Genomic DNA, 27999 nt, shown 5'->3' on the forward strand with positions numbered 1-27999 from the left:
TGGGGACCGTCCCCAGCAGACCACAGGCACCCAGACTGGAGCGGCAGCAGCGGCGGTTCCCCGCGCCTCTGAGGCTTTGCTCTGGCAAAGCCTCAGAGGCGCGGGACCCCCCCGCGGCTGCGGCTTCAGTCCGGGTGCCTGTGGTCTGCTGGGGGCCATCCCCAGCAGACCACAGGCACCCAGACTGAAGCCGCAGCCGTGGCGGGGTCCCTCGCCTCTGAGGCTTTGCCAGAGCAAAGCCTCAGAGGCGCGGCACCCCGCTGCGGCTCTGCTCCCCGTGTCCCTGGTCTGCTGGGGGGGGGGGGGGGGGGGGGTGTGCAGCTAGTGTGCCCCCCCCCCTGCAGACCAGGCTTTTGTTTTGGACTCTGGGGCAGAGCAGCTGGGGCGCTGCCGATTGGTCCTGCAGCGCCCGTGGGCACTACTGGACCAACCCGGCAGCACCCCAGCTGCTCTGCCCCAGGTCCTGATTCAGCCGCTGCTGGTCAGTTTCAGCAGCGGCTGAATCAGGACGTCTGGGGCAGAGCAGATGGGGTGCTGCTGGGTTGGTCCAGTAGCACCCCAGCTGCTCTGCCCCAGGTGTCCCCAAGTCAGCTTCTGCTGAAACTGACCAGCGCTGACTACAGGAAGCCCGAGGCAGAGTTGCTCTGCCCCGGGCTTCCTGGAATCAGCTGCTGATCAGTTTCAGCAGCAGCTGACTTGGGGACGCCTGGGGTTCTTAAGTTGATTCTCTATGTAAGTCAGAACTGGCGGTTAGTTTCAGCAGTGTCTGAATCTGGACGCCAGTTCCGACTTACATACAGATTCAACTTAAGAACAAACCTACAGTCCCTATCTTGTACGTAACCCGGGGACTGCCTGTAATCAGTTTCTTATTCGTCATTTATATGCAATTAAGCTCCACTCCTGCAATTTCTTGGAAATGGATAGATGTTGTGCCCATGCTGAATTTCAGTGGAAATCTGTAAGACTGCAGTAATCAATTCACTCAGAAGAAGTTTCAGGATTGGAACCTTAGTAAGTTTTCCAATTGTGTGGATCTTTCATACAACTGGGGGAGAAAAAAGTTTATCTAAAAAGGGAAAATATGATTGCAAGCCCTTTTCCTCTCCCCCCACCCCGCCAAAAAATAACAGGCAAAGGATGTCACACAATAGTGCAGTACCAGAAACTACTTTTGAACTTTAAGAACCTGACTAGATTTCAAGTACACAATGTCCATTTAAGGGGCTGATGTTGAGGAATGCCAGCTGTTCATAATTCCCACTGAGATCGAGTCAAGTTGAGAGTTATTCAGCATCTTTCAAGAGGTGCTCACCACCTTAAAGCCCAATTTTTCCACATCAGGACTGCATAAAATAGGGATGTCAACATGTAAACGACACAGAAGTGTAGCAGCAGCAGCAGCAGCTGGGGCCGGTGGTGGTGCTGCAGCAGCAGCAGCTGGGGCCGGTTGTGGTGGTGGTGCTGCAGCAGCAGCAGCAGCTGGGGCCAGGACCAGTGTACTAAAAATAGCACTATGGCTCCAGCTTCAGTCCTAGTGCATGAGAGCGCCCCCTGTCATGCACCCCTGCCTGGGAGCATCTGGGACTGGTGCTGCAGCATATGGGGCTAGAACCATGGTACTAAAATTAGCACTGTGGCTCTAGTCCCAGTATATGGGGTGGGAAAGCATCTCAGGCAGCTGCCCCATGTGCCAGGGTCATGGTGCTATTTTTAGTACCATGGTCCGGCTCCAGCTTAGGCAGCCGCCACAGCTACCCTGGCCCTAGCTCCAGCCCTGCAGAAGGGCTGAAGCTAAGGCTGGGGCCAGGGCCACATGGTAGCTGACTAGATGCTCCTGGGATAGGGCAGCTGCCAGCCACGCAGTCTCACCCCAGAGCAGCTTCTGAACAGGCTCTACTGAGGAGGTGCACAGCAGTCAAATTCTTTTGGTCCTTGGGATCACCATGGATAGGCTGCTCCGCAGCAGCAGCCCCCATCCACATGAGATCCAAGCTTCCCACTGACAGAGGCTGATCTGGAATCCTACAGATAGCAGGGGCTCCCCAGGAATGGGATCAGGAGCACACTGGTTGCCAGCCCCTTCTCCAGGGACTATCAAATAGTCGTGTAATCGCTAAAATTTGATGCCGTTACAACTATTCAATTACATGCTAACATCCCTAATTTTAAAACTGTCTCTGGAGCCTGCTACTGGCAGAGATCTGCACGCTCACATCACTCACTATTTCATGTTTCCACCACTGAATATGAAATCAGCGGACAGCTGTAATTTTGCTGGTGTGAGGAAAATACATAACTTGTGTTACGTTTATGCCAGCTGCAAGATAAATTGCTCTGCACAAATATCTTATTCTAAACTCATTTTGTGCATTATTTTTAGTTATAAATAGTGTTTTTCCAGCACTTCAGCAATGTGTGGAAGGTTAATAGAGTACACAAAATCACTGCAGTGCCTGGAAGGTGAAGTACTGGGATTATTTCCTTACTCATGCCAACATTAACTCAGGAAATTCCTCATTTCCTTCCTCAATTAAGCCATTGGAAAAAAACTAATAGGTAGAATTTGCTTTAAACTGTAGCACTGAGCTCTTGGGTAAACCATCCTGTAATATGAACATTATTTTCAGTAAGTTATCTGTTATGAAGCCGGATTAAGTGAAAACAGAGACTTATTTCAAGGTGGCCCTTTTACACATGAGCAGCCCCACTGATAGAAATCGTCAGATTCTTCTAATCCCCATGCTGTAGAGTACACCAGCTGCACAGAAACTGGATGGGGGGAGGGGGGGAGAGAAGAGATGAAACAACTACTGCTACCCCTTACACACACTTCCTCTCCCTCCTCGAGCCATCACAGCCACACAGACTACTGTAGTAGAATTATATTTTGTGCCAGCCACTGGCATGCCAGCTCCTTTAGTTTGCTGCTTTGACAATAATATTAGCCTGATATGTTGTTCTGCACTAGGCTTCAAGTCATCAGGGTCAAGAGACTTGTTTTCAATCAAGGATGGTAGTAGATCTATTGTTCTTTTTTGAAAAACAACAACATTTTCCTATTTTTGCATCTTCCCCCCCCCCCTTTCAGTATTCAGTCAGCTGTTAAAGAATGATTCCTCCTCATCTCTATGAATTTCCTTATTTAGTAACCACAAATAGCCATAAAAACATAAATCCTATAGCATTGTTTCAATCAGGGCCAGTCCTAATCAATTGGTGGCCCCGGCAACTGCCTGACTCACTCGCAGGGTTTCCAGATGATTTAAAAAATATATATATATATATATATATATATATATATATATATATTGGGGAGGGGAGAGAAAAAGGGTCAGGAAAACTTGGGGGGAGGATTTGGGAGGTCGCGGCCCATCCCTAAGACTGGCTCTGGTTTTAATTTTATACCAGCTCTTCTCATTTAGCTGCTTAAGTTTAGTAAAGTTTCATGCCCTTTTTAAAAATTAACAAAAATTTAAAAAGGACACTGTGCTCCAGGATCTTCTATTTGGATGGGTGATTGATACAGTTACACATTAGAATTACAACCTTTCAAAATTTTCTCCAAAAATCCACACATACCTGTCTTCATTTCGAAACACTGCCCAAACAACAGCTGCTGCTATGCAGAATCCAGCAAGAAAAATAAGTCTCACTTCAATACTTTTGTTGCAACATGAAATCCTAAAAATAAAATGGCTAATTTAATTGACTTTAAACAAAAAAAGCCCCACAATATAATAAAATAGTTAGATTCATCAAAGGTGCTCACAAGACATTCTTTCTCTGAGCTGTCCTTTACAGGCAGTCTCCGGGTTACGTACAAGATAGGGACTGTAGGTTTGTTCTTAAGTTGAATTTGTATGTAAGTCGGAACTGGCGTCCAGATTCAGCCGCTGTTTTAACTGACCAGTGGCTGACTACAGGAATTCCGAGGCAGAGCTGCTCTGCCCCGGGCTTCCTGAAATCAGCCGCTGATCAGTTTCAACAGCGGCTGAATCTGGACGCCTGGGACAGAGCAGCTGGGGCACTGCCGGGTAGGTCCAGTAGCGCCGAGGAGCGGCGCTGCGGGACCAACGCGGCAGCACCCCAGCTGCTCTACCCCAGGCTTCAGTAGCTAATGCGCCCCCCCCCCCCCCCAGCAGACCAGGCTTTTCTCGCCGCGGAGGACGCGGGCGGTCCTGCTGCCCGCGTCCTCCGCAGCGAGAAAAGCCGCTCCGCGTCTCCCTAGTCTGCTGGGGGGGGCCCCCAGCAGACCAGGGAGACGCAGAGCAAAGCCACGGAGGATGCGGGCGGTGGGACCGCGGCACATCTTGGTGGTCCTGCCGCCCGCGTCTCCCTGGTCTGCTGGGGGGCGGGGGGGGGGGCGTGCAGCTAGTGCGCCTCCTCCCGCAGCAGACCAGGCTTCTCTCATTGCGGAGGATGTGGGCGGCAGGACCGCGGCGTGTCTGGGCGGTCCCGCCATCCGCGGCGAGAAAAGCCCCATTTGTATGTAGGGATCCGATGTAAGTCGGATCCACGTAACTCGGGGACTGCCTGTATTTTGAAACTCACTTTGCCCACTTGCTCCAACAGAGTTCAGTTTTATTAATTTTGAAATCACACTGCAAAGTTCTCAACAGTTCACTGTTGCAGGAGCTCACATTTCTATATGCTAATATTCCTTGCTCATACAATAGTCATAATCAAGTGAGTAAGGACTACTCAGGGACCACTTTAAGTTGTGCATTTTAAAAGTTGTTTTGAAGAGCCCCATCTCTCCCTGTAGGCACCCTGGCTTTCTGATAAATCTAAAATACTGAATACATAAGCAGCTGCACGCTTAAAGCTATGGTACCATGGTGTCCAACACACTAGCCACACGTGGCTATTTGGCCACTTGAGTGTGGCTAGTTCATTATAGCAGTAGCCACTACAGTGGCTGCTGCTTCAGAATTGTTTGGACACCACCGTTAGTTACTCAAACCATTACTACATCTCCTCCTAGCAGACAAGTAGCTACAGAAAAATATCCAAAACAAATAAACCACAAGGTAAATGAGATGTACAATACCTGCACTGCCCACATGATATTTTTCTAATGAGTGCAGAAAGACAGTTGTATAAACTCATTGCAGATGCCAAGCAGAAAACCGATATTATTACATACACTAGAAGGAAGAACAAAAGTAAATGACAAAAATATATTCAGCACAAAGATGCTCTTGCAGGAAGGAGGCAAAGGCTAGCAAATACCTGTGATAATAGTAACAGAATAGTGGCATTACTTATGTCTCTTTAAATCAAGATTGCATCAATAAGTTTTCAATACAAGAAGTACTGAACCTTAAATCCTGTTATAAAAATTCACACCAACAAGAGATTTGAATTTTAATGTTTTAAATGTCATTTTTAAAGAAAAAAGTTCATGCTCACATGTGGGTTTTTTTTTGGGAGGGGAAGGGGAAGGGGAAGAGGCGAGGCACTAATACCACTAAGAACAGAACAATCACTTCCTTAGGCTACCAGAGCTGAATTTGTAAATATTGTGGGTACATTCCAAGACCACTTTTCTTGCAAGCTTTTACAGAAGCTGAGATTTTGTAGGTGGATGAGCAAAGCATAGGCACCAACTCTGTGGGTGCTCTAGGACTGGAGTACAAATGGAAAAAAACTGAGATGCTTAGCACTCACTGGTGGGTCTGGTCAATCAGCTCTTCCCCCTCATCCCCTCCTCACTGGTCGGCGGAAGGCAGGAGGCACTGGGGGTGGGGAGGGAAGGAGGAAGGCCAAAGCACACTCAGGGGAAGGGGTAGAATGGGGAGAAGCAGCATGGGGGCAAGAAGAAGTAGGATGGGACTTTAGGGGAAAGGGTGCAATCAGTGTGGGGCTTGGGATGGAGCAAGAGTCAAGCACTCCAAGAAATCAGGAAGTCGGTGCCTCTGGAGTTAAGGACTAAAAACTATTGAGGTGGGCTCTTAAAGATACTCTATTTAACTATCTCATAATTTCCAATAGTGTGTCTCACTTGGAAAAAAAAAATGAGCTAAAAATTGTGTATTATTAATTGTGTTACAAATAGAAAAAGATTCCTAGAATTTTGGAGAGGCAACAGAAAAACTGAAAAAACAAGACAAACAATTATTTGTAGTTAACTGCATTTCCCAGCGAGTCTTATCCTACCCTAAATGAAGGGTTCATGCCTGTTGCCATGGAAGTTAGTGATGAAACACCCACTTGCTTCAATAGGAGCAGCTAAGAAAGTTAGACTTTTGTTGAAATGGATGCTTCACAGACATGTCCAATAGTTGTATTAAATAGTAGAGGACCTATTATGCTTTGCCAAGTCCATACCCCTCCAAGCCCCTCAATGCCCACTGGCAGAGGGCCCACTATACTATAACTCATAACTGGCCTGACACTACCCCCAAAACACTACCATTATAATATATTCCCAAAAAGTATCTTGTAAGTTCAGGACTTTCACTGCATGATGTATGTCCTGGCTGTGTATAAAGTAGTATGTATGTGTACTAGAAATATGTTCTTAAAACATGTTTGAGAGGCAGTGCATAAAACAAACTTGCTCTGGACAAAAAGCATGGGGATTTACCTGACTGATTGGCTTGAATGCAGGCAGAGGATAATTAAAGGATCTTTACATACAACATAAACAAAGCAATCAAGTTAACAAGCAGAAAACAACTTAGTGAACACACAAGAAGTCTTCCTGACTTTTGAGGCAAAGGCTTTGTCTACACTGGCAGAAATAAAGTGCTGCAGGAACCCCTGTTATGTCTCCACACTGTCAGTTGCCAGTGCAGTAGTGTGAACAGAGTTTTGGCAGCATTTGGAGTGGTGCACTCTGGGCTACTATCCCACAGAGCACGTCTTCTGCTGCTGAGGCTTGTGGGAAGGCGGAGGGGGGCTGTGATGAATCCTGGGACCTCTCCCAATGCCTCGAGGCACATTGCTTCACGTCCCAGCAACTCTTGAGAGTCCGTCTGCATGTGGCATTATATCACAACAGCTTTTGTGCTCTAACTCCTTGGTCTGGGGGGAATGGATCCTAAACGCAGCTATTTGGGCTCTGACTCTTTGGAGGCAACAAATTTAATAATTTTTGTAAGTGTCCTATGACAGGGAGATGTCTCTGGGCAACTGAGGAACTGGGGTTGACTGACTTTTACCTGAAAAGCAATGTTTAGGCTGGCAGAATCTCAAGGAATTTGCTAGCAAGATGGACAGGCTGGAGTGTCACACAGCTGACACACAGCTTAGCAGCATGGTTGTTATATGCTGAGGCAGAAAGGTCAACACAGTGGCTTCCAGTTCTGGGTGGTCTGAGCAGAGTATCACAAAGCCAGTGCGTAGAAAAAAGGATTTACACAATAGATTCCTCATCAGTCACTTACATATAATCAGACTTAACAGGCATATGATTTTTCCCTCAAAAGAATATTTATACCAAAATAAACATTTATCATATAATTAACATTTAATATATTTTGATAGTGCTGAATGGTTAATATTTATTCAAGCCTAAATGTGTGTTCTACTATGCATCTCAAAATAGTTTCTCTTTATAGTACCATAAAAAGATCAAATACCAAAAAACACTTCTTCCATTCAATGCACCAACAACAGTCAATGCACATATACAACTTTACATGAGTGAAGCGATCCAGGTGAATAGGTTACAATGTTATAACAGACACCAATAAAATTCAATAAATGTAAAGTTAAGGTGGACACTCCTTCAGTATACTATTTAATTGGCTTGTTTTTCCTTCATACCCATCAGATAACTGAACCATTAGCATCTAATTTGAATGTCCTGGTGTTTAAACCAGTTAGGTCACAACATGAACCTGCTGAAGGACTTCACTCCAGATATTGTAAAGGATGTCAACTGAAATTAAGAATGCCATCTAAATTAATATAAGTGGAAGGAATTCACCAAACAACCCACAAGCCAAACAAGACACACAAACCCAAAATTAACTTGTTAGGTTTTTATGTAACAAGAACATGAGCGTCTCTATGGTATGGGTGGGCAAATACCGGCCCACAGGTCAGATCCTGTCTGTCAGAGTTAGCACCTGGCAAGCCTCCACACCGACGTAAAGACTGAACCTCTAAAACCTGGGACTCTCTGGTCTGGCAACATCTGTGGTCTGGTAGGACCACAGATATTGCTGGACCAGAGAGCCCCTGCCAGCCAGGTTCAGAAGTGCGGCCCAGGCTGGGATGTGCTCCCCACCACTACTCAAGTGGGGCTGGCGCGGTGGGAATAATAGCCTTGGTCAGGGGGGTAGAGAGAGAGACAGCCCCAGTCATGGCTGGCGGCAAAGAGCACTGCCCCAGCCAGTGCTGGAGTCAGAAGGGGGAGTCATCACTGAGGCGGGTGAAGCCCCGGCTAGAGTTGGTTGCAGCGGGGCTGGTCCCTGCCTGGGGCTGGCACGGTGGGGGACGCAGCCCTGGTCAGAATTAGCTTGGTGGGGGGCTGGAGGCAGCATCAGGTGACAGGGACTACAGCTCCAGTAGGGAGCAGAACCTACAGCCCAGGTCAAGGCTCCCTACTCTCTTTGCCCGGCAAACCCTGTGGTTTGGTATCAGAGGGGTAGCCGTGTTAGTCTGAATCTGCAAAAGCAACGAGGAGTCCTGTGGCACCTTATAGACTAACTGAAGTGTAGGAGCATAAGCTTTCGTGGGCAAAGACCCACTTCGTCAGATGCAGGTCCTGCATCTGACAAAGTGGGTCTTTGCCCACGAAAGCTTACGCTCCTACACTTCAGTTAGTCTATAAGGTGCCACAGGAGTCCTCGTCGCTCCTGTGGTTTGTGACTACTCAAGTTCCAAGGGTGCCGGACAAGGGAAGTTTGAACTATATTACCTGTGCCTCCTGCAGCTGTGATCCCTGGATCTGCGATCACCGTTAATGGCTAACATGAGAGGAGATGATCTGTACCTGCGGAGGTACAGGTAACTATAGTGGCAGTGGCCTACCAGGGACTAACCCTCTGAACTGCTGATGTTTTATTACCCACCCCGCTCTATGGTGCTATCTATTATCTTAGCTCTTTACACACTTGAATTTATTTTCATCTTCCTATAAGGAGATGGTACTATCATCCCAATTTTGTATGCTCACCACCACACAACTCTGTGGCAGACGCAGGAATAAAATCAACTCCTCCATGACAACATTCAACTTCCTTAATCACCAGAAAAACCTTTTTCCTCACACTATCCCCTGCCTTTGTCACCATACCTTTCCCAACTTCTGTAACAAATGAGGCAGGGATCCTGCAGATGCTAGCTTCATACACTTCAAGTCACCAAATGAGGCAGAGGAAAAAACAACAGGTTATCATGCAAAAGTTTCCTCAGGATTGCATCATTTGGAAGATAATTAGGTCATTGGTAGCATGTACAACTCTGTCCAATTAGACCAGGTTTACTTAGGCCACTTGGCCCTACCACAAGGAGTCTGGTGAAACTACAAATCTAAAATAAGTTTAGAGAACGAATTAATGTGGCTAAGTGGTTGCTCTAGAAGAGTCCAGATATTCAGCTACAACATTCCTTCTAAAAAGATGAACAAAGGGCATCATATGCACTATTACTTTTTTACCATCAAAGTTTGGGACCATCTCTCACATATACTTCATACAAAATAACTATTGCCTTAGCACCCTTAATGGAGAAAAATTGGCATGGGGGGGTGGTGGGGAGGAGAGGAGAGAAGAAGAAACCATGGAGAGAAACACACACACACACACACACACACACACACACACACACACACACACACACACACACACACACACACCCCTTTCCCTCCCTCCCTTTTTTTAAAGTATGTCTTATTCTGCTCCCTCAATAAATGAAGGGGGAATTTAAAAAAAAAAAAACAAAAAAAAGAGGTTAGCTGAACCTTGACTCTAAGTCGGAATTAAAAACTAAATTCAAGCAGAAAATGTATATACATAAAAGAAATCAAGTGAGAATTATAGATATCACTTACCTAGCCATTTGTAGAAGAAATAAAGTAAGACTAGCATGACGCAACAGATTATCACAAATACGATAACTGTTAGAGGGGTTAAAGTAACATTATCATCTTTCTTTCTTCTTGTTTCTCCGTTTTCAGGGTTTGCCTCTACCTTTAAATCCTCACTGCATAGATAAAAAAAGATTTCAGTTATAGACAGTGACTATGACCTTAAAAACAAAGTGCCTATCTTGACCAACATTTTTGCTTTATTAATTTAAGTAGTCCCTGATAGTACAATTCAGCAAGGTCATTAACCATATGCCTAACTTTTAGTATGTGCATAGGCTCATTGACTTCAAAAGCTAGGTAGTTCAGAACATGCCTATCTGAAGCTACTCTAGATTCATAAAATAACCCAGAGAGCTGTAAGAGTAGATCAGGCAGAACATTAATATTTGACAACCTAAAGGAAAAAAAAATAGTATATATTCTGATCTTCCATACTGTCAGTTTCCTATTGTGCACTTAAAGAAAAATATGCCAAATTCCCAATATATCCTTTGAAATTCTCTCCTACTTTTCTATAGATCCATCCTGTTTCACAAAAGGTAATGATGAAATATTTAATTCCTTATATTAATCTGTTTGAGACAAGAGGGTCAAACCTTAAAAAAAAACATTTAACAAAACAATCTAAAGTTACCTCTTAAAAAACAAAACAAAACAAAACAAAAAACAGTTATAAATGGAACACTCATGCCTTCCTTTTTTAGGAACCACTAGTCCAAAATCTGCTGTCATCTACATTAGTATAAAATCAAGAGTTACAACTTGTTGACACTTGAAATGCTACAGCAGTACAGCTGCTGCACCACTGTAGAGCTTAAGTATAGGAGACACTACCTTTGCCAGTAGGAAAGATTAATCCATCACCATACCACTGTCTACACAAATATTTAGACTGTCTTAACTATGTTGCTCAGGGGGTGTGGATTTTTCACACCTCCATGTAACACAACTGGAGTCAATCTAATTTTCTAGTGTAAACCAGACCTGACCACACTGATTTCAGTGGAGTCTTCCTGGGTAAGTCAGTAGGGAATTTATCCTAAGAATTCAAAACCACTGAAAATGGATCTGTCATTGACAGGTGTTTGTATTATATACAAATTCTAATAAGTGTTTAGGAACTTGTCCATCTCATTAAGTATCTGAAAAAACATAAAAGTTAGCAAAATCCAGTTAGTCAGCTACCAGTTTTTCTGCTTCTATATTCCATAATTAAACAGGGAGATAAAAAAGACAAAGAGGTGTTTCATTAGAGGTAACATTTCTTCATATAATACAAATGTGCTCCATATTTACACCGTATCACAAGAAATAATCTTACTGAAACCATTAATATGTTACACCAAACAAAACTAAAAGCCTTTAACCAAACAGGCAAACTACCTCTCTCACACTACCCCAAATCCAAAGGCCATCATTTCAACATGTCAGCATTTGTAGATAAGGTAATGATTACCGTATTTTCCGGTGTACAAGACGACCCCCTAATTTTTAGTTAAAAGATAGGTTTTCGTCTTATACCCCAGCGCCCCTCCGCCTCCCCAGCTTTGCTCCCGGTGTCCCTGGTCTGCTGGAGACGGTCCCCAGCAGACCAGAGGCACCGGGAGCAAAGCCGCAGCAGCCGCCTCAATACCCGGCATATAAGACGACCCCCGATTTTTGGGGGATGTTTTTTTAGCATCAAAAGTCGTCTTATACGCCGGAAAATATGGTATTTTACAAAACCAACAAGGAAAGAATTTTCTAGGTATAATGCATACTTTTCTGTGAGGATTTGTTTTAAGTTAGTGGCTTACAAATCTGAAGAAGCATATTTTCACTGTGTGCAGTCAATGATCGGCAACCTAGGCTAGTGAGTGGGCCACAAGTAGTTCCACCATCTTAGTGGTCCTCAAGATTGTCATAATCAAGATGTTCTCCTGGGATATGATAGTTTTGCTAACTGTCCTTGCATACTTAGAACCTGCAGTGTGCGCCAAATCAGTCATAGCAGCACTTGGATTGGATTCAGGAGCGCACGGCTTTCATAGTCAACATGTGCAATCAGCACACACTACACTTCACAAGTCCTTGTTTTACACGCACATCACTTCAGTAAAACAAGAGGGGGAAAAAAACTGTGTGGATGGAAACCAGCAGAATCTGGCAATCCTGCAAGTGGACAACAAAATGTCTCATGGGCCACACACAGAACCTTAATGGGGGCCCTCTGCCCTTGCCTGTCAGGTTCCACTCCCAGCCCCTGGGGCTGCCAGGACCACAGATGTTACCAGACCAGAGAGTCCCAGACCTGAGAGGTTCAACCTGTAAAGAATAGAACTGAGCAAATCCACACATACAGATGTGGATATCCACAGATCATTTTTGCAGATGCAGGTACAACACTTATATTTGCATAGGGCTCTAGTAATCAACCTTCTCTAGTAATTAACCTTCTCTGTTAAGATAACGAGACTGAGCTCCTAGAGTCTATTATAAGATACGTTTTCCAATCTTTTAATCACTCTGATGGTTCTTTAATCCTCTCAATTTATGAACATCCTTCTTGAATTATGGCCATCAGAACTGGACACTATTCCAGTAACAACTGCACCAGTGCCAAAGGCAGACAATGTACCCTCCTTACTTCTGCTTGAGATTTCTGTTTTATACAGCCAAGGATCACATGAGCTTGTTTGGCCAAAATGTCAAAAGTGTACAGAAGGGTGAATGTAGTACAATACTGCATGCCATGGATCAACAGCTGCCTATCTAACATAGGGACATAAAAGGCTTCCTTATGCTACGAGTACCTACTGAGTTTCCCCTTTGCAAAAATGGAATCATGTTTACTGCAGTGGGGTGGATGAAATTTTGGTAGTTATTCATACAGGTTAATATGAAGTCTCGGTCTTTTCAAATTTGCTAGTATTTTTACATTTTCTTCACAGAAACACGTCTTTGATTACCTCCTTCCACTGCACAGAGATATGGCCACATCTGACAAACCAAAACAATTATTTGTACCCTGTCCACCACAAACAGGATTTAAGACTATTCAAAATGTTTTTCTCCACTTTCAGTTACACAGAGAAACCCCTGTTGAAGCATAAATATCCATCCAGGTTTCCTTTAAAGTGTTTGTGAGCTTGCACACACTTTGTGCTCCATTTCTAGGTATATGAGATAAGAATAATTTAATGAACTCAAGGCTATGCAGAATGTTATTTATTCATGCTAATGCAGTTTTAAAAAATATAAACTGGAGTGCCAACCTTTCTTCACGATGAGCAACGAACCCAGATGAAATTGTGGTGTTTGAGTGTTATAACAGTATGGGGATATTCTTACATTGGCTTATTGTCTCTTTGGCTTTCACTTTCAATGTCAATTTATTTACTAGCTGTGTACCTTTTAGTAGTTCAGACTTCTCTCAACCTAACTCTTTTGTGTGGGAATCATTTTTTAAGAACTGGATATGCCTTTAGTGTTTTGCCAGAAACATTGGCATGATTCATTAGATGAATTATATTTTTGACATCAATGAGATAAAAAGCTAAAGACAATATTTAGAAGCGGCATATTTCTTATTGTCCTCATGTTTCTATCTTATGAGCTTACATAGTAGTACATATTTACTTCAGAGGTTTTGAGAGAATACATATGTTAAATATAAGAAATGCTCAGATACATATGGTAGTGGGAATGGGGAACCTAGGCACTGGGAAACCACGACTGCCCAAAGTCTCACAGGAAATCCAAGGCAGAACAGGGATTGTACTTTAGTTTCCTAAACCTCAGACTGATGCCCAGCAACTGGACCATCCTGCCTCACGCCCATTATCACCACCACAGACATTTAGAACTGCATTTTACATTGCTTAATAGAATAGTTATATCATTTAATGAAACTTACTGCTCTGATACTCCACTCCAGTAGCCTCCCAGTGCCACGGTGAACACAGCAATTAGAAAGATGACAACCATACTGTAGTCAAACTCTGGCAAAGATGGTGAATAGAGTGTTACGTTAATCCTACCTCCAAGGGCCTGAAGAATGATAAATGTAGGAGTTACATACTACAGCAGAATATGCAGTGCTTATCCTGTTTTTAAAATCAGATGTTATCTTCATCTTCTGCTGCACACCAGGTCAGAGTATTAAGTCAATTTTACCGGCTGCAACAGATGAAAGTGTATAATACATGATAAGACAGAAATAACCTGGAGATTCTTGTAATACCTTTATAAATGTTATCTGCATTTTTGTGAGCAAGACCTCAGAAGCATGAAAACGTCAAATACTTTTTTTTTATTGAGACATTAAATGATATGGGGTACATTGTATCAGTAAGTTAAATGCATGTGTGTATTCTTGGGTCTATGGCTGGATTTCCTGTGAAATCTGGAATCACTAGAGGTGGTTAATGCAGTGCTGTTATACAGATGTTCAGCTGCTAAAGCTCCACTGTCTTGGGAATGGAAGGGGACACTGACTAGCTTTCCCTGTTTCAGAAGCTCCTGGAAACAAAAGGCCCTGAAACTATATAAAGTATCATCTTGAACTAAGAGGCCTCCATTTTCAACCAAACTAACATGAACCTTTAACCAGAGGCAAACCTTACCCACAGGGTCCGAAGGATGTTGAGCTACCAGATTCACTGCATGGAAGACGGGTAGCATCTGACTAAACACACACTGAGTTCAGACGCCTCATTCTTTATTACACCTTTTTAGTGTAATACTTGTTCTAAAATATGTCCACAGAGCTCTGTGAAATCTGTCTGATCACTGGTAACCCTGCCACTGTTCCTGGAGAGAGCGAAACATAGGCGCTGAACTACAGCAGAACTTCTGGGATAGACACAGTGAATTTCAGGGAGACAATCCTGTTCTGATGAGAGATGAATGGGGCCCTGTCCTGAGGAAAAAATGACTAGAGGCCTAAGACAGAATCCCTGGAAAATACCAGAACACAGATAAAATTAGCAAGATGACAACCATACTGTAGATAAAAGGTGCAGTTACCTCCAAATTGTGACATATATGGTAGCTGTGTGTGTAGTCCAACGCAACAATTGTTGACGGAGGGCCACTCCCAAGATTTTGGAAAGTGGTTGAGTGCAACACTCTTCCATGGTATTAATGGAGGAGATGCAGGGTCTGGGTTACAGAAGGGAGCTTGGAGTAAAGGATTGGGGTGCAGAAGGGAGAATGGAGCCTGGGAGGGAATTTGGATATAGGTGGTGGTTGTGACCTAGGGCAGGGAACTGGGGTGCAGGATTTTGGGATGTGACTTTATGTAGAAGGGGACTGTGCTCTCTGGCAGGAGATGGGGTGCCAGATCTGGGAGGGGGTATGAGTACATGTGGAATAGCAGGGCAGGAGTGTGGGGCAGAGTGTTAGGGAAGGGAGGGGCTGAGGTGCCAGAGGCAGGTTCTTGCCAGGAAACTTCCCTGCCTGCCTGCAAAGCTAGAGGCTTGCAGAGCTTAAAATATTTCTGCCTGCTTGGCCATGTGCTTGAGTGAGTGAGCAGGAGGGTTGTGCTTTCTGGCTGCTTGTTATTCAGATACGCAGCTCCCATCGGCCAGCGGGATTATGATAAGGGCAGGAGTAGCATCTGACCCCCCCCCCCCACCATCACATCATCCAGACTGGGAAAAAAAGCACCCCAATCCACATTTGAGCGGCGTGTGGGGCTGCCTGGCAAGCAGAGGAGTCTGCCTGGGGCTCCCCCACTGCCTCCACAGGCCGGATCCAGTGGCTTGGCAGGCCAGATTTGGCCTGTGGGCCGTATTTTGTCGAGGTCTGGTGCAGTTAGATAGTGGTGAATTGCCAGGAAGTGCTAACAGGGATAGTACATACTGTGGAAGGAAAAAACATAAGAATTTCTCAGCTTTTTCAGGAAACGAGTAGTGATAAGATATAAAAAAGGGAATTATTAACTGTTGAAAAAATATTCATCGAGTTGAGAGTTGCAAAGAGACAGACAAGTTCAAGAGCTGACAGAAGCACAGCTAATTCACTTTCTATCTGAGGAGGACCTGAAAAGAAATGATGGTCCAAACAGTTCAGCGTCAGAGTGTCTAGCAGGAGAGGAAAATCTTGGTTAAAACTCCTAAAGGGAAGCAAAGGAAGAGGACAAACCATATCACACTCAAAACAAATCCATCACTTCTGCCAAGTTCCTGCAAAGATAAATAGGTAGAGAAAAAACAAGTTTAGTCTTTACCTTTCTAGCTGCAACTTGAAAGCCCAGCTGCTTGCAGAACAAGAATGTGAGAGAGCTGACCACAAGAAACAGAGTCAGCACATCAGCCAGAAGAGAAAGAAGGAGCAACAAGATGAACTCAACTGGGACAGACTGTATCAACAGAAGAACCCTATTCCAGTAGTTGGAGACAGACCCTATGTACAGAGGGAGGCAGAGACGCAAAATTGTTTCCTTTCTTTGCAGAAAGAAAAGACATGGATGTGTTTTTAAATGCCTTTGAAATGAAGTGTGAACTGAAACAGGTGCTATGAGCAGGCAGTGTTTGGCATCATTACTGTCAGTAAAGGCAGAGCCTTTCACTCAGAGAGGACTATACAGTTTATATGTAAAATTGCCTCTTTGCAAAAGTTTAAACTAACTTCTATATCTTAAAATCATAGCTAGACAAAAGCCCCGGACAAGTATGTTTAGCGGGGAAAATGGCAGATCATGGGTGCAATAGAACTGGCTCACAGAGTGTGGAATGGGCCCAAGCAAACACCCAAACCCAAGGGTGCAGACATCTATCACCTGCTCCAATGCAGAGACACCACCTCAGAAGAAATCCTGGGGAAGGTGTGGAAAAGCAATGGTTATCTATGACAAAATGCAATAAATATCTCAATTCGACCACAGACCCAATGCAGTCCTCCAAAACCATCCTGCACCTCAGCCTTACAATTAACTGTGTGACAAACTTCTGAGGGAGCAAGCTCAGTGGAACAGTTCAAAGGAAAGGCAGAAACCAGAGATGATGCAGAGGGAGAGCTAAGAGATTTGTGAACAACCTGGATGCAGGAGAAAAACCAAGAGAGGAACGGAACATGACAAGCAAATTTTGCTACAGGGAACACAGTAGAGATGAGGAAGGGAGGATTTAATAGTGACTCTATGGAACATGCTAGCAACATACTGATTCTATTTTACTTTCTATATGAGAAAAATCATAAATTTTAGAAAATCTCCATTATCTAAACATCATAGTGACATTGAATACATTTGAAAATCTGAAGTAACTGTTGATGCAATTAGTAGAATTCAGGGAAATTACACTGTTTTAATTACTGAGCTTCAGTCAATCAAGGTTGTATAAACATGGTAGAAAAGTCAGTTGCTATCTGTTAGTCGAATATTAGCATTACATATTGCATTGTCACACTATAATATAGTAACTTATATCTGGTGTGTGTTTTGTCCTATACAGCATTCCAAAGATTGGCTATTGGTCATGACATTTTCCATTCTATGTTCTCTTTTAAATCACTGTCTCTATGATCTTTTTCTAATCTGTACATTTCAACAAAATTTAAATACAGGTCACTGTTGATGAATAGGTGGATAACAGAAATATAGTCTGCTCATTACTATTAGCTGAAGGAACACAGTTAGGTACATCTACACAGCAACATTATTTCAAAATAACTTAATCACGCAGCAGGCAGTTATTTCTAAATAATGTTGAAATACTGTTAAGCTGCAGGACTTCTTACTCTGACTCCTGTAACCCTCACTGTACAAGGAGTAAGGCAAGTCCTAGAGGAAGAGTGCTCCATTTCAAAGTGAGCGTAGACATTCCCAATTTCAAAATAAGCTATGCAAATTGATGTAGCTCAATTTGTGTAGTTTATTTTGAGTTAAGCCCTGCTGTGTAGACACACCCTTATAGATTAGCCTGGAAGGGAAAAGAGCATGACTGAAGTCTCAATCCCCTTTCTCTAAACGTGAAGTTAAAAGCTAGAAGAAAGACACTGTATAAACACTTGAATCAAGTTAAAAATACAAGATGCCTGTCTAACTGGACACTAAACTATTAGGATGGATCATATAATGATGATCAATGTAATTAGGAAACATTTATACATATCAAATTATTACAGTATTTTATCAGTCACTTACCTGCTGCATATCCATTATATCATTATATCTTACAAGAGCAACTGGAATGGTCACATTTTGTAGATCAGTCTTGTTACCTGAAGGAGAAGACTAAAACACAAAACTTGTAAGGGGACCTGACAGCATGTTTGCTAACACTACTTTATACACAGTTGATCCTCTGAATACCAGTATTTATGTTGATAAAAAGGACATTAAGAGGCAGGTAACTGACTACTCATGTAGTCAGCACAAATTGTATCGACTAACGATTAGTCAATAAGGAGAGGCACTCTGTCCCGGTCCAGGAGCTATCCCAGATGCAAGCTCTGCTGTTTACATGAGGGAGGAGCCAGATACACAGGCAGCCAAGCTTCGACTAGACTTAAACTGCAGAGCTACAGAGGGGGTAGCTCCTGGACTTGACTGAGCCGGGCTTGTTCAGTCTCGACTCACATGGGATCCAGCAGCCCCTGTCTGCAGGAGGTCCCAGGCTGCTACCGCGAAGCAAGCCCTGCCTCTGGGAGCCCAGGCTTGCCACAGGCAGAAGCTGCTCCAGCAGCAGCCCCTGTTCGCAGCCAACCCCAACCACCATGAACAGAGGCTGCTCTGCAGTAGCCTCCCCTACCTCCAACCCACCTACCACTGCTGCCTCTAATAGCCAGTTCCCCCTAGCACCAGCTCCTGTTTCCACCCCCGTTGCTGCCTCTGATACATAGCGGGAGCCGGGGGAGCGGGGGGGGGGGGGGGAGGGGGGAGAGAGAAAGAGTGAGTAATCTGCGACCACTCACTTACATTCCTAGTTCGTAAACAAAAATCAACAGAGATGGTTCAAAGTTACAGAGAAAAACTCAGCTATTTATAAGGAAAACTGTGCTACAGCAAAGGCTAACATTACAGACCCAGAGGTGTTCTGGTAAGCATCTGATGCTTTTATGAATATAATCAAAACCCAGTAGTTTGGCTCCAATAAACTTGTTCTAAAAGGTGGATTAACTATTTTTAAGCTAAAAATCCATCAATAATGTTCTATTAATAATGTATTTTGCTATATTGAAATGTATTTGCACAAACTAGAACTATACATATAATGTACATAAGATATCCAATATCGTTAAAGAGCAAGAAAAATAGGTCATGTATGTCTGGCAAAGTGATAAGACATGATCAAAAAGAACTACCCTTATCTTGCAGTTGTTAGTCATTTTTTTCCTTTTGTTCTTCTGTATCAGTTGATATTTTTAGTGATTGTTTTCTCCAGCAAAGATTGCTTACACACTTTAGATTATACTAATGCTTAATAAAATATAAATTGTTCAGTTAAAGATTATGCAGCTAAAATTAGAGAAGAATGAAGATAAGCTTTTTCATTTAGTTGTTTGAATATAAAGAATAGGTAACCAGAGGTCAATAAATGCAAATAAGATAATGTCAGTTTAAAGAAGATTACGCCATAGAATGTGAGAACTTACTAGACCAGTTTTAGTGGCAATCAACAGTATTTTAGCACCGTGACTTTGAGCAGTTCTTGCTTTATCCACAAATGAGCAGTTTCCTCTCATTACAACAACTGCCTTGTCCTTTATAATAAGAGTAGAAGGAACTTCAGCATTACTGCAAAGCACTTTGGATGTCAAATTTTTCAAACTCCTGGAAGCCTACAAAAAAAAAAAAATCAGAAATGTTAAACAAAAAAAACACCTAATCAAATATTAATTTCCAAGATGGTTTCTCATTTATTTATCCCACCAAAACATTTATTTACAGGTAGTAAATGGACCTAAGAAATATAATGGCATAGTTGACTCAGCAATGTGGGTTCAGAATAGGAAATCAGTAGGGAGAGAAAGAAAGAAAAAAAAAAAAAAAAAAAAAAAAAAAACCACACTGTGGGACATTCAGAAAATACTAGAACTAGAAGGGACCTCAAAAGATCAAGTCCAGTCCCCTGCCTTCATAGCAGGACAAGGGCCATCTATATAAGGAGTGGGGAACCTCAGGCCTGGGGGCCAGATGCAGCTCCCTTAGCTTGCCCGGATCTGGCCACCGAGGCTCAGCAATGAAAAGCCCATACAGGTGCTCCAGTCCCCCTGCCGTCCACCCGCGGGGCCGGAGTACATAAAATCTACAAGCCTGGGCCCCCTAAGTTCTGGTGTGCAAGGTGAATGTGAGGAGTGCCTTTTTCCTTCTCAGTCAGGGGCTTCTCACTTTACTTCTCATTTGTGTGCAGCTCCTGACTGATTTTTCTGTGGGTCAGTGGGTCCTGATGCAAAAGAGATTTCCCACCATTGTTCTAGATCATCCCTGATAGATATTTATCCCAGTTGCTCATAAATATCTCCAATGATGGAGATTCCACAACCTCCCTAGGCAATTTATTCCAGCGTTTAACCGACCTGACAGGAAGTTTTCCACACGTCCAACCTAAACCTCCCTTGCTGCAATTTAAGCCCATTGCTTCTTATCCTAACCTCAGAGGATGCATTTCATCAAACCCTGATGACTTGAAGATAGTTAACTTCTCTCAGTAATTTTTAACTAGCTCTTTTCCTTTAACTTCTAAACCTACTTCATTTCCACCAGCATTTACTATGTTAGGCATCCAGTCACTACCAACCTTCTTGGTGAAAACTGAAACGAAGTCGTTAAACACCTCTGCCACTTCTACATTTTCTGTTATTGTTTCTCCCTCTTCATTGAGCAATGGGCCTACCCTGTCTTTGGTCTTCCTCTTGCTTCTAATATTTGTAGAATGTTTTCTTGCTGCCCTTTATGTCTCTAGCTAGACTGAGCTCATTTTGTGCCTGTGCATTTCTACTTTTGCCCTTACAAACTTGTGTTATTTGCTTATATTCATCCTTTTTCATTTGACCTTGTTTCCACTTTTTATAGGACTCCTTTTTTATTTTTAGATTATTTAAGATCTCCTGATTAAGCCAAGATGGTCTCTTGCCATACTTCCTATGCAGCAGAATAGTTTGCTCTGGGGCCTTAATAAATGCCCCTTTGAAAAACTGCCAACTGTCTTCAGTTGTTTTTCCTCTTAGTCTTGCTTCCCATGGGACCTTACCTACCAGCTCTAAGTTTGCTCAAGTCTGTCTTCCTGAAATCCATTATTTTTATTTCCCCCTTCTATCATTCATGTGGGTTCACCGCAATACTAACAGATCACAAAAATTTAAAAGCATAGCAATAAGCAACTGAATACATTTGAGATTTCCAAACCAATCTTAATCTCTTTACAGCCTACTTCAAGACCAAAGCTTCTCAGCAACTAGGCTTCTGAATATGCTTATAATGAGTAGCAGACAGCAGCTTTACATAACCCCACTGTCGTACACAAGTTTAATCTTGCAAAGCAGCAGTGACTAAGATACATATCCAAACTCTGGTTCATTTGCAACACACACACACACCCCCAGGACAGTAAATTAGCCTTAAACCAAAGTAGTTGTAGTATAAATAAAAATCTCCATATATTTAATTTTAGTTTTATAAACAAACATTAGGTCCTATTCAACAAGCAAGTTGTTTTCTTTGGCTTGTCAAGCTACCCCTACGTTTGGCCACAGCTGGTCCTTGACAAAAGCAAGGCTGTTGCACTTCCTCTGATTTTGTACTGAGCCAGCCTTGTTTATGAATCAAGGGAAAGAATATTTCTTTGATTATTTACAAGCCTAGAGCATTTACCAGTAACATAAAGGGTTGTGAAAGGAAAGGAAAAAGCCTCTTCAAAATGTTTGTGGAATTTTTCTAATCTTGGCTCAAGTGTGAGTTTTAACCATGAGTAAGGGACGGTAATATAAATTCCAAATAATCATTAAAATACTGCCACCTGAAAACCCATTTGCAATTAAATCTATTTTAAACACATTTTATGCAAATGAACATGCTAATCAATATTGGCAAGTCTTATTTTAAACCTACCAAGTTCCAAAATAAGGTGTATTCCAAACAAAAATCACTTCAGTCAAAGTATTCCAGGAACATTGTCCATTTAAGTACATTGCCCTTTAATTAGATCAGCATTCAAAGCAAACAGCAATAAAGCTCCCTGTCCCACACCCGAGCCATGGGATGCCCTTCCTTTTGCCCCTCCCTCCCCGACATTGCCTCTGTACACCCTCACATCAGTAGTCACTATCCCTCACCATGCTACAAAGCAAGCAGAAGGCTACCGAGAGCAGCTTCAAAGTAGAGGGCAGGAGCAACATGGCAGTGGGAGAGGGGGCATTGAATTGTGTGGCACTTGATAACCTGGTGAGTGGGTTGTGTGGGCCACACTTTAGGCTAAATGTATATTCACAGTACTAAATTTAAGGATTGCGTTATGATTATTCTTGACAGAAGATAAGTAGTGGTAACTAGTTAGAAGTTATCCTAATGAGAACGTAGAATATAGGAATGGCCATACTTGGTGAGACAAATGGTCCATCTATCCCACTATCCTGTCTTCTGACAGTGACAGGTGCTTCTGAAAGAATGAACAGACCAGGCAGTCACAAAGTGACCTATCCCCAGTTTTGCATTCCCTGTTTTTGGCAAACAGAGGGGAGGGACACAAAGTATGGAATTGCATCCCTGCCCAGCCTGGCTAATAGCCATTGATAGACCTATCTGCCGGGATTCTCTAGTTTTTCAAATGTTATAGTTTTGGCCTTCACAACATCCCCTGGTAAATAAATTCACAGGTTGTTTCTGTATTGTGTGAAGTAGTACTTTCTTTGGTTGTTTTAAACCTTCTCCCTAGTTCTTGTGTTTGAGAAGGAGTAAATAACATTTCCTTATTTACTCTCTCAAAACTAGCCATGATTTTATAGACCTCTATCATATCCCCCTCCCTTAGTCACTTCTTCTCCAAACTGAAAAGTCAGTCTTTTTAATCTCACATCATATGGAAGCTATTCCATACTCCTAATAAGTTTAGTTGCTTGTCTCTGTTCCTTTTCTAATTCCTATATATCTTTTTTGTAATGAGGCAAACAGGTCTGCATGCAGGATTTAAGATATTGGCATATCATGGATTTATGTAACAATCATACTTTGTCTCGACATATTCCTAAAATTGTTAGCACTTTGACTGCTGCTGCACACTGAGCAGATATTTTCAGAGAACTACCTACAATGACTCCAAGATCTCTTTGAGTGATAATAGCTAATTTAGACGCCCATCATTTTCTATGTATGGTTCAGATTGTTTTTCAATATGCATTATTGTACATTTTTCAATAATGAATTTATCTGCCATTTTGTTACCCAGTTTCATGAGATCCCTTTGTAACTCTTGCAGCCTGCTTTGGACTTAACTATCTTAGTAATTTTGTATCTTCTGCAAATTTTGCCACCTCATTATTTATCTTTTTTTCAGATAATTTGTAAATATGCTGAAAAGTATTGGTCCCTGTTCAGACTCCTATGGGATACCACTATTTACCACTCTTCATTATGAAAACTGATCATTTATTCCGACACTTTGCTGCCTATCTTTTATCCAATTATTGATCCATGAGACGACCTTCCCTTTTATCCCATGTATCTTACTTTAAGTGCCTTTGGTGAAGATATTTTCAAAGACTTTCTAAAAGTTTAAGTACATTATATCCATTGGATCACTCTTGGCCACATTTGTTGACTCCCTCAAAGAACTCTAATAAATGGGTGAATCATGATTTCCATTTACAAAAGTCATGTTGTCTCTCCCCCAACAAACTGTGTTCATCTAGGTGTCTGGATTCTATTCTTTGCTACGTTTCAACCAATTGCCTGGTACTGAAGTTTAGGCTTACCAGCCTGTAATTGCTGATAGAGCCTTTTTAAAAATCGGCCGTCAACCAAAGATGATTTACAGGATAGTAGTTCTGAAATTTAATATTTGAGTTCTTCAGAACTCCTGGTCCTGGTGATTTCTTAGTGTTTATCTATTTGTTCTACAACTTCCTCTAATATCACCTCAGTCTGGGACAGTTCCTCAGATTTGTCACCTAAAAATAATGGCTCAGGTGTGGGACTCTCTTACATCCTCTGCAGTGAAGACTGCTTCAGAGAATTAATTTAGTTTCTCTTAACAGTTTTATCTTCCTTGAGTGTTCTTTTAACAACTCAGTTTCCAGTGCCCCACCGATTGTTTAACAAACTTCCTGCTTCGGATTTATTTAAATGTTTTCATGCTTGTTTTTGAGTCTTTGGCTGGCTGTTCTTCAAATACTTTAAGACTTTTAATTGTACTTTTACACTTGACTTGTCAAATTTTATGTTCCTTACTATTTTCTTCAATAAGATTCCTTTTGGCCTCTAACCACTTAGTTTAGCCACAGCAACACTTTTTTGGTCCTTTTTTTTTTTTTTTAAAACTTGGGGTATACATTTAAAATAGCACTGATTTTACTCAGTTTTCCCCACCAGTAAATTCCACTTGAACCAAAGCTATTGTTGGTTTCATAGTTCTTAGACAGTACAGTTACATAATTACTCACAGTGTTATCCAGGGTATTTGGAAGAGATATCCACGAAGGATTGTAAAATATGCAGTAGTCCTTTGTTAATGGGGGTATCCCATTTCCAGAAGCATGAAGGATTCCCTCCTGTGCACTTACCTACAATATGAAATTTCTGTGTTAGATAACACAGTTTACACTACCAGTAGAGAAATAATATTCTAAGCAAGAAAACAATTTTTAAAAGTTCCAATACCAAAAAATAAATGGAACAGATAACAAGATTAGCCTTAACTTGGTTTTGGTTGTGTATTGCAAGTGAGAAAGTGGAAAGCTGATACGAGTTTGTATGGCAAATCAAAGCAAGGGAACACTGGTGCACAAGTACATTTCACATTTGTCATTCATTTCTCACACACACAAGGCTATGAAGAGCAACATAAAGAGAGAGAATGCCTCCAGGCAAGTATTCTTAAATTTCACATTCCCTTTACACTGGAAAAAAGATTAACAACATACTTGATATAGCCAGTAGGGTATGTGATGTACAAGTCCCAAACAAGGCAGCTTGTTGGACCAGGTGAGGTTAGCCCTGGCACCACTGCCCCCGCCCCAGAAAGGCTCTCAGCCCCCCTGCCGCCAGCCCTCCCTGCTGCCAGTGAGGGTGGGTTCCCAGCCCCGGCAGGGCTTCTGACTGCTGGCCCCCCCTTTCCCACCAGACTCCCAGCCACTTGGGCTCTCTAGTCCAGGGACAAAACTGAGGTCTTGCCAGACCACAGGGTCCCAGTTTAGAAGGAATCTACCTGTACAGTCATGGCCCCATCTTAAATACCTGTTTCATGTACATAGTTCACTGGGAATGCTCATATAAGTTTACTTTTGCGAGCAAGAGATGTATGATTAAGCTTTATATTTTCCCTGCTGTTATAGCAATTATAAAGATTTAGTCTTGGCCTGAAAGTTTTAGTTTCAGGGAGAAGGGGGAAATGCACGTGGGGGTGTTGAAAGAGAAGCGAGGTTAAACACAGTATGCCCATATTTACCTTAAAATTTAAATTGAATTCTAAATTGTAGGAATACTTAGGTGCAGATTATTTTGTTGGTCAAAGTAGCTATATTTTAAAAGATTTTTAAGACCAGATTTTATAGTTTAATACCATGATGCAAGCCCTTTCTCTGTGTGCAGGCACAGAATTAAAGAAAAATGAAGATGTTAAGGTCTAAAAATTGATTTCTGAAAGTGCTCAGTAACCAATATTCATAAATTTCTGATATAGCACTTTTTACATGTATTTCTCAAAGACAGCCACTGACAGATAAAAGAACTACTCCAGCTGTGGATTAGTAATTCCTATAATTAGGTTTAAAAATATATCTAGTCTTGCCAATCTTTTGACAAGATTATTGGAGGACCACATTAGAAGATATAGTTTCAGAATTCTTTATTACAAACTTCCATTTGTTTGTTTTTTGTTAAATTCTTTATTTCCCAGTTGGATACATACTTGTATAAATACAAAACAAATACAGACTCATAAAAACAGTCCGGCATTATGAATTTGTCCACAATAAAGGAAATATGTAACATTTATTTTCCGTGTTCCAGATAAAAAAATTATGATTTACGGTAAAATAAATTATAGCTAGAAGATAGCTAATGACAGAAAAGGTGTCATTTGTTTCAGGTAGGTGTTACCAGAAGAAAGTAAGTAATTGGGAACTGAGGAAAGTTATGCCATAATTTTAAGCTGGTCATCTTAACGCTCCTTGAAAATAGGCACTTACCTTAACATGGAATGAAGTAAGAGATAAAAGAAGTCAGACAGCCCAGTTGTAAGTTTTAGATTTCTCTTTGTTAGCTGTGAGGTACAGACTTAAGCAATATTAATAATGAAGAGATAGGTAGGAAAAGAGAGGCTTAGAATTTCATAACTTCTTATATAGATGGCAGGTATCTAATAGCTTGTATGCCTCTAATATTCTTGGAAAGGCATTATCCTTCTTCTATAGCAAACACAATCTCAAGAGAAAAAGGAGAAAAAGCAAGAGGTATTCCCATGCAGCTGTTTCAGAGTTTTAGATCTGTCTGGTTTGAATGGCAACAATTCTCACGAAGAATAGCACGTATTTTCAGTCTGAGAATGAACATCTGCTCACCAACCAAAGTGTGAAAATAGCTTGAGCCTGTTAGTATTTTAAATGTACAGCCCTCCAGTTATTAGAGAAAGTTAAAAAAAACTGAAGAGTTTGTTTAATGAGTTATGATAAGCAGAAGAAATGCCAATCTTCTACCTCTTAAACTAAATCCATTCATCTAAAAATGTAAATTGCTGGCAAGTCATAATATTGATTATCTTACTTCAAATGGAGACAGAAGCGAGTCTGAGCAGCAAGAACTAGAGGCTTTCATATCAGCCCCTTCCATGACTGGAAGTTACAGTGTTTTCATAAGCAGTAATTTTTTTTAAATAAGCAATCACTTGTTCTTCAACACCTCACTACATTGTTTTGTTAAATACTGCTATCACCATTTAACCTCCATCAGCAGTAGAGGCAGCTTGATTATTAAAGCTGGTCTCTACTATGCTGGGGATCTATGCTGGGGATCCATGCTGCAACAATGAATCTAGGGATGTGAATGACTAGTCAACTATCAGATAAGCAAATGCTTATTGGATAGTCAACACGCTAGTTGACTAGTTGCTCCCCCCTTCCTGTCTATCAGAAAGAGGCAGCGGAGTGGGGATAGAAGGAGGTGCTGCAAAACACTGTGTGAAGCCTGAGGCCAGACCCTGGGCTCCATTTGGCACTGCCACTTTGAAATGCCATGAGCAGCCTAGAGCCAGCTGGGTGTTCCTAGCTGGCCCAGGTTGCATGCAGTGTTTCAAAACAGCAGCACTGCATGGAGCCCAGGGTCTGGCGCTTTGAAACACCACATGTAGTCCAGGGCCAGCTGGGAGTCCCCTGACACTGGGCTCCCTGTGGCATTTCAAAGCGGCAGTGCCACATGGAGCCCAGGGTCAGCTGGTGACTCATTGGCCTCCATGAGGCACTGCTGCTTTGAAATGCCACAGGAAGCATGGGGCCAGCAGGGGACTGCTCGAGTCCCCAACTGGCCCTGTGCTCCCTGCAGTGCTTCGCCTTTGAAGTGTAGCAAGTCCTGGGGTTGTTGCTACACTTCAAAGGCAGAGGCACCTTTATCAACTCATTGAATAGTCGATGCAAATTGCATCAACTATTCGATTGACTAATTAATCAAAATTTTACATCTGTAGATGAATGCACCAGCTGTTGATTTATCACAATATCTGAATGCTCTCCTGTCAATGCTGATACTCCACCAGGATGAAAAGAGTAGCTATTTGCTTAGCTCAGGGGTGGGCAAAAGGGCCTCCATGGGTCGGATCTAG

The 27999-nt window shown here is 42.3% G+C and overlaps 1 protein-coding gene across 3 annotated transcripts in view; it reads right to left on the bottom strand.

Annotated features, from left to right (window-relative positions):
• SPPL2A (signal peptide peptidase like 2A) overlaps positions 1–27999 on the bottom strand; it is a 57012-nt gene that overhangs the window by 26703 nt on the left and 2310 nt on the right. For all 3 annotated transcript variants that reach the window (XM_075897158.1, XM_075897156.1, XM_075897157.1), the window contains exons 2-8: positions 24629–24748; positions 19628–19813; positions 18177–18266; positions 13944–14077; positions 10010–10161; positions 5054–5150; positions 3583–3684 (exon numbers count right to left, since the gene is read on the bottom strand). In XM_075897158.1, the coding sequence (XP_075753273.1) occupies positions 3583–3684; positions 5054–5150; positions 10010–10161; positions 13944–14077; positions 18177–18266; positions 19628–19813; positions 24629–24748 (881 nt within the window). The remainder of the gene's footprint in view (positions 1–3582; positions 3685–5053; positions 5151–10009; positions 10162–13943; positions 14078–18176; positions 18267–19627; positions 19814–24628; positions 24749–27999) is intronic.

This window comes from Pelodiscus sinensis, chromosome 14 (assembly GCF_049634645.1).
Source record: "Pelodiscus sinensis isolate JC-2024 chromosome 14, ASM4963464v1, whole genome shotgun sequence".
NCBI lineage: Eukaryota > Metazoa > Chordata > Testudines > Trionychidae > Pelodiscus > Pelodiscus sinensis.